The sequence below is a fragment of the Urocitellus parryii genome, chromosome X (genome assembly GCF_045843805.1).
Source record: "Urocitellus parryii isolate mUroPar1 chromosome X, mUroPar1.hap1, whole genome shotgun sequence".
NCBI lineage: Eukaryota > Metazoa > Chordata > Mammalia > Rodentia > Sciuridae > Urocitellus > Urocitellus parryii.
Genome location: NC_135547.1, coordinates 94,574,489 through 94,589,572, shown reverse-complemented (window position 1 = coordinate 94,589,572; position 15,084 = coordinate 94,574,489). Strand labels below are relative to the sequence as shown.

At 32.8% G+C, this 15,084-nt stretch overlaps 1 protein-coding gene across 4 annotated transcripts in view; it reads left to right on the top strand.

Moving 5' to 3' along the window:
* Positions 1-15,084, top strand: part of Kdm6a (lysine demethylase 6A) — a 213,420-nt gene that overhangs the window by 136,397 nt on the left and 61,939 nt on the right. For all 4 annotated transcript variants that reach the window (XM_026379706.2, XM_026379707.2, XM_026379704.2 and 1 more), the window contains exons 7-8: positions 8,851-8,905; positions 13,119-13,153. In XM_026379706.2, the coding sequence (XP_026235491.1) occupies positions 8,851-8,905; positions 13,119-13,153 (90 nt within the window). The remainder of the gene's footprint in view (positions 1-8,850; positions 8,906-13,118; positions 13,154-15,084) is intronic.

Sequence of the window (15,084 nt, the reverse complement as noted above, 5' to 3'; positions counted from 1 at the left end):
CTAAAATATGTTAGCTTTAGAACTTTTTTGGATTTTTAAGGGTAAAGTGGGAACTTGCAGATGGTTGGCTAGGGTACCAAAGTTAAAAGTCTCCTTATCATTTGAAGATGGTAAGTGCTGATGGAAGAGGTTAGTATGAAAGGGATAGGAAGATGAGAATTACAGAGACAGTTCAAAGGAAGCAGGTTGAACTCACATGAGGCTTGTGTGTTAGCATGAGACCTTACCAGGAGTTGTTGCTTCTTGAATGGGTAGATAAATGAAATGGCACAGGCTAAAAATGAGTAAACATGTGCTCAAAATTTAGGCCGGGAAACTTAAAAACAAACAAACAAACAAACAAAAAAGCTGGTTTTATTTATCATCTCTTAAGATAGGATACTTTCCTATACAAAACCAATGCTGCGTTTTTTTTTTCTCAAGATACCCCAGCTCATCATCACTTGATTCAGCTTGTCTCCCTCTAAATTATATTTAACATTAAATTTTGTTCTTTTTCTTTTTTTCTATTTGGTGGTACTGGGGCTGGAACTTGGGGCTTCTGCATGAGGCTAGGCAAGTACTTTATCACTAAGCTACATCTCTAGCCCTTTAAATTTTTTTTTTTTTCTTTTTTGAGAAAGGGTCTGGCTAAATTGCCCAGACTGACCCTCAAACTCGGGATCCTCCTGCCTTTGTCTCCTGAGTAGCTGGAATTACAGGTGTCTGCCGTTGTACCCGGCTTGACATGAAACTTCTGAATGGAATAGCAATTCCACCTTTCTTTTTACCTTACTCTACTCAGGAAAATACTTCATTTCCAGGTACCTGATTTGATCTCATACCCTGTATAAGACCCAGGAATTTTATTGTCATATTTCTTATGCCAGTGTATTAAGGCAGAAAGATTGAGTAAAGGCAAGATATATACCTTCTCTTCAAAACCACTTTTGAAATCTGTGAAATGCCTCCTGTCTTTCATTATTTTCCTTATTAATGTAGAATGTCCCGACCATTAGTTTCATATAATTAAGATATTGCAAACTCATGTCTACTGTAGAAATACTTGCTGATAATTTGAATATTACTTATTACTTTAATTTTATCCATGCCTTAAGTTTCTAAAATAGTGATGTTTCTTTGTAGATGTTTTCAGTGTATTTTGGTTCAGTTGTCTTCAGGTAATGAAAGTTGATGTTATTTCTCCATACCTGCCCTGTCTTTATGATGCTTAGTAATTCACTCTTCCATCTGGCATTTTGAAAATTCGGTTTTTGAGTGGTTTGATTTGAGGTATGGAGAGAGGCCTCATCCATGTGACTCCTTCCCTTTTATAGGGAATTGGAAAAATCCGCTCATCCCCAATAACTTAGAAGAACATGGAGGGAACTTTAAAATGTAAGATTTAATCTTTATCATGAGATTTGTCCTAAAACCTGGTATCAAGTACAGAAAGAAATTCTTCAGAAAAGGATCTACAGAGTTTTGGCACGTCATAGAACTGTAGAGTATTCATAGGAATCATGATGTAGAAAGAAAGAGAGAGATTTGTCATTTATGGTTTTTTTTTTTTTTTAACTTGAGTTTCATCTGGTATTGGTTAGCAACATCACTACCGTTAGGCTCCACTCTACAAATTAAGATTATATTTCATTACTTCTGTATTCATCTTTAAATGCCTCACTGAAGCAACTCTTAATAACTTTCTTTCTGGATAAACTTAAGCAGACACTAAAAAAATATTAGGGCATTATTCTGGTAGTCATAAGAAAAATTTCTTTTTTTTTTAAATTTTTTTAGAGAGAGAGAGAGAGAGAGAATTTTAATTTTTTTTAAAATATTTATTTATTTTTAGTTCTCGGCGGACACAACATCTTTGTTTGTTTGTGGTGCTGAGGATCGAACCCGGGCCGCACGCATGCCAGGCGAGCGCGCTACCGCTTGAGCCACATCCCCAGCTCCAAGAAAAATTTCTTACTATTTGTGACATTGTATTTCTTTCTTCAGATAACTATTGGTTTTATTTATTTGTTTGTTTATTTATTTATTTATTGTAGTTGTTGATGGACCTTTATTTATTTTTTAATTAATATGTGGTGTTGAGAATCGAACCCAGTGCCTCACCCATGCTAGGCAAGCATTCTACCACTGAGCCACAACCTCAGCCCACTATTGGTTCTTTATACATAAAAGACGTAAGAGTTTGCTCGGCTTCTTATGGTTGGCAGGAGATTGGATTATGGGGAACCTGCAAGCCACTTCTTTTCCTTCCAGTCATTGGCAGTAGAACTGTTTTCACTTTCATATAATGTCACTTTTTTTTTTTTTTTAAAGAAAATGATCACTGCTATTTATTTTGTTTTCTGTCCATTTTCCCTTACTTGTGGAAAAAAAAGTCTTTCCCCTGTTTTTTCTTTTTTCTACTTTTCATCAGTTTGTACTTTACCTTATAATCTTTCCTAGATATTATTATCTGATTATCTATCCTAACTGGTTTATCTAGTTATTTAATAATGCTCTTTCTGCTTCCTGTACTTACCCAATTTTTCTTCTGTTTGACATTTATTTTTTGAATTGTATTCTATTACATGTCTCCAATATATAAAGTAGTAAAAATGTCTGAAATACTTATTTCTAAAATGCATGTTTATAAAGGACATGGCGTATATATGCAGTAACCATGCTGTCTGGTACTGAGGAGTTACTCGGGTAATTCCAAGTTCCCCATGTCACAGATTTCTCTCTTCCAATATATTTGAGTGCAGAATTAATTTCTAATTAAAAAGTGATATTTCGTATTTACCCATAACAGCTTAAATTTTATAGTTATATTTGTCTTTTTTAATATTTATTTTTTAGTTTTTGGTGGACATAATATCTTTATTTTATATTTATGTGGTGCTGAGGATTGAACCCAGTGCCTCATGCATACTAGGCGAACACTCTACCACTGAGCCACAACCCCAGTCCCTGTATTTGATTTTGAAATGAATTCAATTTATCTAATGTCACATGAAACAAAATGTTGTGCTCCAAAACATTTTTTCAGTTCAAATTGTTTTAGTATCATCTTTATAAAATATATATCATGTTCACCATGTTGTTTGTGTACATATCAGTTTTATTCTGATATATATGTAGATTGTTAACTAGATGGAAAGAGCTTGAAAATGAAGTCAGCTCATATTCAGTTATTTGTGCATGCAGATTGGACACACACCAGCACCAGTTTTTAGCAATTTCTAATCAGTTTCATACCTATACTTTTGTAAAATATGATAGTAATGAAGAATTGAGAAGCTATGGAATAAAAAATTAAAAAGATGAACAAGAGTGTAGGATAAGTAGGTTCTCAGAACATGGATGAATGGGCAAAGAAGAAGAAGATCTCTAATCTAGAGATCTTAAGGAGATATAATAACTGACTCGGTGTGGGGAGAGGTTCCCCATTTATTTTCTTGGATCATTATATTGTTAACTAAAGTACCGCATAGAGACAGTAGCAACAGGTTTTGGGTTTAGGAGGTGAATATGCTCTGAAGGGACATATTGAGTTGGGGATACCTGAGGATATCCAATGTTGTTGTACACAGATTTAAGTCTGGAGCCAAAAATCAGAGCTAGAAATAATATTTTGAATATCTCCAAAATATAGTGTGTTTTGGCTTCCTTTTTGTTAATGAAATTTTTAGAAGAGAGCAGACTGGTTGAAATCTCAAAGGAGGAGCCTCTTTTTTGAGTGAACATTGCCAGGATCTGTTACTATTAGGAAGTTTTTGGTGTGTAGTGAAGTCTACCCTCGGAGCACTTGTAATAACTTTGTATTAAAAACAAGAATCAGAAGAGCTGAGTTTGAGGACTTTGACAGAACAGTGTGATTTAGATCAGTGTGGCCAGGAATGTGTCTTACAAGCCCTATTGGAAATGACCATATTCATTCAGAGACCAAATCCCTGAAGTAAAGACCATCACATCCTAAGGCACTTTCCTGTTCTCATCCATTTTATCATAGACTTAATTTTAGAAATCACATTTGTTTGTTTTAAGTCATACTTTTACAAGTGTGGCACAATGAAAAAAGAAAAAAAATTACCTTTGATTTGCAAGAGTATCTGTCACACCTTCACTTCTCTCACTTAAATGATTCAAAAAACTCCATTTTGTAATGACTCCATAAAAATAACTTAAGCTCTTTTCTCATCTTGAAGTAATTTATTTTTATTTTTATTTATTTTTTATTGATTGTTCAAAGCATTACAGAGCTCATGATATATCATCTTTCATACATTTGACTCAATTGGGTTTTGAACTCCCATTTCTACCCCAAATACAGATTGCAGAATCACCTCTGTTACATACTCACATTTTTACATAATGGCATATTAGTGACTGTTGTATTCTGCTACCTTTCCTATCCCCTACTATCCCCCCTCCCCTCCCCTCCCATCTTCCCTCTCTACCTCCTCTGCTGTTGTTCAATTCTCTCCCTTTTTTCCCCTCCCCCTTGCCCCTCATAACCTCTTATAATTTTGTGTATCATTGAAGGTCTCCTACCATTTCCATATGCTTTCCCTTCTCTCTCCCTTTTTCTCCCCCCATTCGTCTTTATTTACTGTTAGTCTTTTCCTCATGCTCTTCCTTCCTGTTCTATTCTTAGTTGCTCTCTTTATATCAAAGAAGACATTTGGCATTTGTTTTTTAGGGCTTGGCTATCTTGAAGTAATTTATAAAAAAAATTTTCCTTACTGTTCATCCCCCCCCCCTTAATTCATTATGGAATTGTCTTTGTGTGTTCCCAGGGCAGAGTAATTTTTTAGAATGGTTATTAGCACATTAATTTTAGTGAACTTGTGTAGATGTGTGAGTATCTATACAGAGTAAAAGTTGGTAAAAGCTTGTTGCCAACATGTTATTCATAAAAACCCATGTCTACTTTTAATTGAATATAGACAGCAGTATTGACTGCATACACCTTATTTATATGATCTGAAATAAAGGCCTCTATGGACAAGCATACATTTATTTATTTCTTTTTCTTGATATAATAATCCATTTTATTTTTTAATGTTTCTATTTTTGTATTATAGTTCTACATAGTACATAATAGTGAGGTTCATTTTGACATAATCATATAAGTATGGAATATAATTTGTTATAGTTCAGTCCTCAGTACTTTCTCTTTCCTTCCCTTTCTCCCTCCCTCTGTTCCCATTCCTCTACTCTACTTCTGTTTTTTAAAAATTATTTCCATGTAGACTCTTTGTACAATTGTACAAACATGGAATATATCTTATTCTAGTTAGAGTCCCATTCTAATGGATGTACATGGTGGCGGTATTTACTGTGTTGTTTTCATATATCTACATGGGAAAATTACATCAGATTTGTTCCATTGTCTTTCCTTTGCTTATTCCGATTTCCTTCCTTCCACCACCCACCCCACCCTTGATTGTGAGTTAGCTTCCACATATCAGAGAAAACATTCAACTTTTGGTTTTCTGGGACTGGCTTACTTCACTTAGCACGATAGTCTCCTGATCCATCCATTTGCTGACAGAAGTCACAGTCATTTCTTCTTTATAGCTGAGTAATACTCCATTGTGTATATAGACCACATTTTCTTTGTCTATTCATCTACTGAAGGGCACCTAGATTGGTTACATAGCTTAGCTTTTGTGAATTGAGCAAGCATGCAATTTAAAAACTAAGAATAGTGTCATTTAACGCTGGTGATGTATTGGAATAACTTGCAGAAGTTTTTTTTTTTTTCCTGATTTGTATGCTATTATACCCCAATACACTGAATCGGAACCTCCTAGACTGGATCTGGAATCCAACATTGCTCTAAATTAATGATTCCTAAATAAAACATAATTTGTCAATTAAGAAAAGTTATTTGATTGCTTGTGTTCAGGATCAAGAATACAGTTGAAGGATTCTACAATAAAGAAGATTCATAAGATAGTCACAAACTATGCAGCTAGAAATAAAACAATTTAAGAGAAAGTCTCGAAACTCAAGTTTTACATGTAATCACATGAATATAGATTTCCCTCCTTATTTAGAAATCAAGTTCCATAGGCTATAAGAAGCAAAATAGTATAACATAATTTTGGAATACTGAACAAGTCAGAGGCTTTTAAAACAAAAGTTGGCTTTGGTAATAAAGATGTCAACAGAAATTGTAATGAATCAAATCTTGTGAAATTGGATCAGTAGTGTTCTATGAAAAGAGAATCACAAGGCTGGGTATGTAACTCAATGGGAGAGTGCTTTGCCCAGCATGCACAAGACTCTGGGTTCAGTCCCCAGCACCACAAAAACAAAACTAAAGAGAATCACTGTAATGTTAAAAACACATCTTAGGTGAATCTTCTGCTTGGAAACCAATTTTCTTTAGACTGTTTTTTTGCAGGTTTGTATACAGCCTTTGAACTTCACAGGCCTCCATAATAACTGTTTTACACAGCCGTAGTCACTTTAAGGGCTGCAATATTTTGGTGTGAGGTGCAGATGTTTCCGAGTTTCTGTTGATTGCAGGGATAGGCTCTGAATATTTACCATGATATTTTCAGGTTTGTGGGCTGGTTATTATAATTGATAGTCCTTTCCCTTGATTTATATGTCAATAGGTACATCTGTTTTGCATCTGACTTAGATATTGGAAATGAAGCTATGAGATCATGTTATCCCCATCCTGGTCCCTCATCTGTCTTTAGTGTGATGAAAGGTGTGTCTGTGTTTTTTGTTATGTGGAATAGTTTTGTTGGCTGTTCTTAAGTTTCTTAAAACACTTAATAATTATTCTGTGTGTTCTTTTATTCTCATGCATGCTTTTGAATGTGTATTCTTTATTGTGTCATTTTTCTGTATTTATTGTTTGGAAACATTTGAAATTTCATGCTTTTGTAGGTTTGAAATGGTAACTCAGTAACCTGATTGCTGATTTTAAGATTTGAAAATAATTACATAAAATGTGATCAAAACTGTTCCTGTCAGGTTTCATTGTAGGATCTTGAATGCTCATAGATGTTCTTCCTATGGATTTTCAGTGAAGTAGTAAAATTATAGTACCACCATCTTGAAGGCTATTTCTTCTGAGATCAGTGTAACCTTTGATGCCTTAGTTAGAAAAGGTTTGTCTTCTATCTAAATATTAATTGTCTGCAGGATAGATTAGACTTAAATATATAATACAATCTGAATGGGTGACTGCTGTGTTGTTCTTTTTGTTTAGAGGAAAGCAGTGGATTGATTATAAAAGCATACTTTGCTTTCATAGTATTCACATCTTAAGATAGTCTGTTTTCTATTGCTATGGTAGCATACTAAAGGGATGTTTGAAGACACACAATCTGCTTAGTACACTAAGAGAAAATACTAGCAGTTCTCAAAGTGTTCTTATGTTGGCACTATTGTTATTATTCAGTCAGTTGTGGGAAAATTTTTCACTTTTGTTTATCATTGTGTCCTTAGTGTCTGCATTGTCCTTATGGCATTATAAGCTCTTAAAAATATTTGTAAAATAGATTAAGTCTTTAATTTTTAAGGGTTATAGTCCTTTTTGTTAGTAGTTGATTCCATTCAGAAGATGTTACAAACTTAAGAGTAACGCCAAGTGTAGGCTAACTGTGCATGCACATAACAGACATTTGTGAATGAATACATGAGAGCTACTGTGTACATACCAAATGCTACTAATTTCTCTTTCTTTGTAGCATTGGGTAGCTGACATTAGTTTATTCTTATTAATTGAAAGTTCTAGTTCACCAAATGCAATGTTGTTAATTCTGCATTGAAATATAGAATTTAAAACTTGGTGATAATTGTTTCTCTTAATAAAAAGAAGTTCTGTGGGGGTTTACAGCTAGAAGCTGTCATCATGAATATCACTGATTTGTTCAGAAGTTATAAAAAATTACAACTTTTAAGTGTTTGGATTATGGATAGAAATGAGCTTATTGTGTACGTGTTTTAAATATGGTTTGTACTTTGGCTGTTTATTACTTTTAATCCTGAAAATTTGTGGAGGCTCAGAGGCATATACATTCAGTGTTTTAGAAGTGTTCAAAGAGAGTTACTCACCTTGTGTTTTAACTTAATATTTTTATGTCAACTCTTGTGCTTATTGCTTATCTTAATTTATATACGAAGTTTAATGTTGCCAAACTATCAGAAGTCACCAAGTATTCATAATAATTTACATTCTTAAAAATTTGTGTTGTAAAAAATGTCTGTTATATACATTGATGTTAACATGTATTTTCTGGATAGGCTTCTGATATTATAAATGGATACTTCATATATTAGTAGCTTAATATTGTCTGAGGAATTAAATTTTACACAGACATGATATTTCATTAGATTAACTTGAACAGAAGCTATTGAAAAGGTGCTCAAGTATAGTAATTATGAAGAACCACTGAAGGCAGATACTTTTATCCTCTATCACAATTTTTATAGTGCTTTTTGTTATTGGAGATTAAAAAGTAGTGTTCTGATACTAATGCCATTGTACTTCTACTTGCAGTTTCAAATGGTTATTCTATTTAAACTGTGTTGTAATACTTCCTGTTTATGTAAAGACTTAAAAATCTGAAGTTTTTTTTCATATAAATAAAAATACATATAAGATAACTTAATAAAATTAATTCTTTAAATTCTCCATTCTTGACTATCTCAAGAAAATAACCTAACAACCTGTCAGTATTCAGCAATAAATTTTTAAAATAATTCTAGTTGGTTGCCAGAACATTTTATTTGCATAACATAGTTTTAATATTATATCTTACATACCTGAAAAATATCTTGAGATACTTTTTTATGTGACTCTAAATTTAGTACATTAATTTTCTTACTCTCCTCTTGCAGCATTTTCAGTTAGCTTTGGTTGACTGTAATCCCTGCACTTTGTCCAATGCAGAAAGTAAGTATTAAGTACTATAGTTTTCTCCATGTATTCCCATCACTTCATCTCCAATAATAACAATCAATTGTAGTAATAATGTTAGTGGTAAATTCTGTGCAATTCTTTGAATTCTAGAATTATTGAATGTAACTGTATTGGTTGCTATGGCTACTTATACAAATGGAACATATGAGACCAGATATTGTGAACAGCCTGTGTCTAAAATAGGCCAGTGAAATAGGTTGTTGTATTAAAATTATCTGTACTAATGAACAAGATTGATTTGTGTGTGTATTAATTATATTGTAGATGAATTATTGAGATGTAGAGTTTTTCAGCCATTTAGGAAAAATGAATATATGAAGATTCTTATTGTGGTAGCTCACTGATTCTGCTTCGTGATATCAAAATTAATGGTAATTATTGAGGCATACTTTGACTTTTGTTATAGTTTTACATATTATTTACAAAGGTAACGTTTTTCAGTTAATTTAGGAAGAATGTGTTTGTGAAGTATGCTCTGACACAGTGGCTTTCTTCAGTTATTTTCTACTTCTGTATATTTCCAAAAGCAGATTGGGTGGTTGTTGTTGTTATTATTAGTTTACCAGTAAGTATGTTTCGGTGTATTTGCTTATTTAGTGACTATAAAGAATACAATAAATGATTTAAAGATTTTTCATTGGATTCAAGCTGAATTTGTAAACAACTTTTCTTACTTGAAAAATAAAAATTTTAGAGTAAGAAAAACTAATTCTTAATGAAAATTTTATGTCAAAGGATTCTAGAATTTAGAAAGTCAGTATTTGCTATAATATTCTTGGTTACCCTCCCTCCCTCTTTTTTCTTTTTCTTTTTTGACAAATCAGGGATAAGAACAAAATAAGGGCCCAGCCAAAAGTAATAACAGGTGGGAAACCATTGTTGCTTCTCTGTCTGAAGTAGCAGAGGAAGCAAATGACTGAGCTTAAGGATACAGCCAGCTCTTCTGTGACTCTCATCTCTTGCCTATGCAACATTAGAGACATGAGTTAGTGAAAAGTAGTCTCAAAAAAGAAAAGTAGTCTCAGTGTTTAGAAATGCATAAGAAAATTGTTGGAATCAGTGCAAAAGCTGTGAAGTTTTGGATTAAGACATGGCAGGGAGGCCTGGGGATGTAATTCAGTGGTAGAGCTCTTGCCCAGCATATACAAGGCTCTGGTTTGGATCCCCAGCACTGCAAAGGAAAAACTGTGACAACAAATCATAGTATAGGCTAAATCCTTGCCTATATCAGACCAATTATCTCATATTTCTACTAAAGACAATATCCTGAGGTGGAAAAAAAGAATTCTGTTTTCTTTAAATGAAACTCAAGATTTGGTACTGATCAGTGTATTTGCAGAATTAGTGGCAGAAAGGTAACAAATGCAGCGTTTTATAGTTTCTAAGATAAGGTTAGATTTGAAAGATAATTTATAACTCATTGATATAGCAATTTATAAAGTGCTGATTAATACTTTTTCTTTAATTATATGTCCAGGTTATATAAACCTTCTGAAATACAGTTACTTAAAAATTTTGTAAAAATTAGTTTATGGGAATAAAAAAGCAACTAGTATATATTTAATTCATTCCAATACCTTAACACTAACTTGGTCACTGCTTGTTAGTTTAAGTAACTTTGAGGGACATCTCACAAATGTCAAATTTAATATTTTGGTAAATCCTTGGTATAATCTACTCTGTCAAGGTTAAATTTCAGTTGTGGATCATTACTCTTGAGAGGAAAACCCTGACATAAGTAGAATGAATGCCATAGGGCAGGCAACTTTCATGTGGAAGAACATCTTCAGGTCTATTGTGCCTCTCTTTCTCTTGATTATTGAGAAGGGAAAACAGGAGGTTTGCTGACCAACATTCATTTTGTTCATGACTGAAGAATTTCCCTGGACTTTTCATATACTTGAATGGTTATTCACTCTAATGGAAGGGCACATGCTTTAGACTTTTAGGCCATTATAATACAGTTGATGTGGGTATTCTGTATGCTTACTTGATAACCATGATAAAAGCAGGTGTCTTGCAGAGCACCAGCAATTGCAGAATACCTATTTTGAGCCAATATTACTGTTTTAGATACCAGGTTCTTTTTTGTTTTTGTAAAGCTTATTTTTTAAAAATTATTTCATGTCATCACCAATTTACATATACTATAGACCTTCATTATTATTTGAAATATGTCAAGACTACTTAGTGATACTAGAAAGATCAGAAGTATAAATCATAGGACTGGAGGTGTGGTTCAGTGGTGGAGTGCTTTCCCAGCTTACACAAGACACTGTGTTACATCCCTAGCACTGCAAAAACAATACATGAATTATAAAAAGTAAAGTGAACTTTTAAAACCATTTCTGCTGGAGCTATTTAATGATGACTCATTTTATAATTTTAAAAATAAGTGAATACTTTTAGTACTTTGAGAGCTTTGTAAGAGTTGTCAATTACAGTTTATGGCATGAAAAATAGAATCATAAAAAGTAGAATCAGTGATGTGAGACTTTTATTATATAATTGCCTCTTGGAATAAAGTTGTTTTTTTCTAGTATTAATTTTATTCTAGAAAATATTAATTTCTGAATTAAATTCAATTTCAGAACTTTTTATGACAATATTTGCTAAAATTTTCATTTCATTTGAGACTTGCCAAGTAGAGGTTTTTTTTTTTTTTGTAATTATACAGTTATACTCCACTTTGAAGAGAACTTCTAAGAATTTAAATATATGAAGGTTTTCATGCTACAAAGGATGACATTGAATTTAGAAACTCATGAGATAATGAAGTCTTATTCAGAAGGCTTGGAACAAAGCCTAGAGAAAGTAGTAAGAAGATGGCTAGCTGCTGATCTTTTTTATTCCCCCCTTACCACCATTATTAGAGAAATAAGAATATTGGGGGAAACAGGCATAGATTTTTCCATCTCTTTCATGTTCTCTTAACCTGTAACTGTCTCCCTCCAATGATGTATGAGGTGAGATTTGACTGAGAGCTACATTGAAGTAGTGAGTGAGGAAGGTAAATGAGAGATAAATACTATAACTTCTGTTATTATTTTTGAATTTCACAAAAGCTATTTTTCATCTTCTAAAGATGATTTTTAAATTTTGCTTCATATCCAATTAATGTGTGCTAGTTAACTTTCTGTAAAGAGATGTAGTACTTAAAAGAGATTTTGTTATTCAAGAATGAAAATCATAGAATAGAAGTACCATTAGAAAGTTTGAGTTTCTGGCTCATTTTTACTTTTGTTGAGTAATTATACTGTGGTAGTATAGTATCAGGAAGAGTTGGAAATAAAAGCTGAGATATTCAGTTTTTACTTTATTTTCAACATTACTTACTAATCTTTAAACTGTTTACTATTTGACTTCAAAATGGGTTCTCTCTCTCCCCCCCCCCTTCCCTTTTCGGTACTGGGGATTGAACCCAGGAGTGATTAACCACTGAGCCACCTCCCCAGCCTTTTAAAAGATATTTTATTTAGAGACGGGGTCTCGCTACGTTGCTGAGGCAGGCTTTGAAGTTGTGACCTTCCTGCCTCAGCCTCCTGAGCTGCTGGGACTACCATCACGACGCTCGGTCTTCCTTCTCTCTTTAAATGATGAAGTCCATCTAATTCTGAAGAGTTAAAAAAGAAAATCAAAAGCTCAATTCCTGTGTGTGTTACTGCCATTGTCATCCTGACTTATGATATTGTAAATATCATATTTCTAGAATATGGTACATAGAAAAAAAATCTAGTGGCTTTGTTTGGCTTTAATATGTTTTTATGAAATATTGATTTTACTATATTTTCTGATATAACTTAGATTTTGAATACCATGTTTTGAAATGTATAGTTTATAAAGGTTTTCTCTTATTTGCTTAATGTTGCCACTTTGAATTTTGTAAGACGTTTGCTTGTGTGCTCATGTACTATAGATATTAATGCTAATTTAATAATTGAAAGAAATTTTACTTGATAATGAATGACCAAAAATGAATAAATGTAGTTTCTTATTATGTTTGTTCTTTAGTATGTTTGTGTATTTTTTATTAAAAGCAAATAACAGTTATATTCCCCTATTATTTAAACCTATACAACATAGGCTGTGTTTATGTTTTACATTTTATGATATTCTTACTTAATTTACCCCAAATTTTGTTGTGTTGTTACTGATTTTATTTTTTATTTTCCATCATCTTTTGCAGTTCAGTTTCACATTGCCCATTTATATGAAACCCAGGTAAGTGTTTTAACTTACCCAATTTAAAATAGAACCAAACAAAAATGATCACTTATATAGGTTTTAATGAAATTAATTATATACAGATAATTTTAATGGATTTCTGGTCATTACCTCTTACATAAATTTTATATTTATTGAAAGTACCAATGTTGCTTAGTTAAACAGTTATTACACAGTGTATACCCAGAAGTTTGATTTAATATGGCTTGTCTCTAAACTTAATTTGTAAGCTCAAATGGCTGTATTCAAGATTTCTGTTATTTGTAATGCAAAGTGCCTCATTTTCTTTCCAAATGTTGTAGATGCTTGTTTTAATGCATTGTTTTTAAATAGTTTTTTCCACTTTTTCTTAAAATTTGAAATAGTTCTTCTGTGTGTCAGTGTTTGGAAGGCATATTGGAATCAACTTTTTGTCATTACCATTACTTACGTGGTTGTTTTATTTTTAAAACTTTTTCAGTTTAATTTTAGAACATTTTGCTTCTGTGTATTTCACTTATTGCTTAGTTGTATAATAAATAGTGTAACACATTTACTTAAGGCAATACAATAGAAAATCGGTTATAAATTTTTATGAGAATAAAGATTAGATAATAATAATTTGTATGAGACAGATTTTGCAACTGCTTTAGAAGAAAAAATGTGCTGATCATTATACATGTACATTATTTCTATTTTGATGCTTTGCCCCAAGTGTAACAATAAGGCAAGTATATATATGCCATGCAGCTCATACCTAAGAAATAGAGGATCTTACTCTACCCATTTTTTATACAATTGTGGAATATAATCAAATACTTTGAGATAAAATGCTGCTGTTTCCCAAACCCAGCTTTGAAGCAGAATCATTTGGGGATTTTACAAGCCAATCTAAAGTCAACACAATTAACTTCAAAGAGCCAAGTTTGTTGGTATCCCTACCTGTAGCCCCCGCTACTTGGAAGGCAGAGGCAGGAGGATCACTTCAGCCCAAGAGTTATAGATCAGGCTAGGCCACATAGTGGGACCCCATCTCAAAAATAATTAACATCAGAATTCCTTGTACTAGCAGTATCACCTTAAACCCACATACCCACAGAATCAAAGTTGATGGATACTCAAGTTGATTTCTAAACACCCCTGCCACCCCAGCTTTTCTAATTCTTGATATGATCTGTTTCCAGCTAACCATACATTTTCTCACCACCTCCTTCTTTTTTAATGTTATTGTATTTTTTGTACCTTTATTTAATTAATTTGTTTTTATGTGGTGCTGAGAATCAAATCCAGTGCCTCACACATGCTAGGCAAGTGCTCTACCACTGAGCTACAACTGCAGCCCCTCACCTTCATTTTTAATGAATGTTTTTGCTGGAATTGGAATTCTGTTTATTTGACCACTTTCAGATTTGTATTCCATTTTCTTCAGACTTTGTTTCTTATGAAAATTTGTCTGATGGTCTTATTGTTTAATCCTGTTAAGGTAATATGGGGACAGGTCCTTGTCCCCCATTGACTCTTTCATTTGATAAATTTTTAATCATTCAGATTAAATAAAACCCAAAGAGCAAAATTTGTAACAAGCAGAGTATGTGATTATTGGGAGACAAGAAGATGACACTATAAGCATATGAAAGGATTGAAATCTCTACTCCAGTGATTATAACAAGGATTTCCATTTTTCAGGTGAACAGTTGAAGAAAAGCAAAATGGCCTGTCTACTTACCTATAAAATTGTAGCTTTTATACTTAAACCAGTTTATTACCAACAGACCTTGTTTATGTATATGGATTTTTAAAATTTAAGTAGTCAAATGTGGTTAGCAGCTGCTGCCAGGTACAAAATAGTTAATGGGTGTTTATAAGAAGTTATCTTCTCACTAATAAATGAAGAAGAAATTCAGTATCATTTTATGATTCCCTGAGGGCCCTACCTCCACATTACCTTC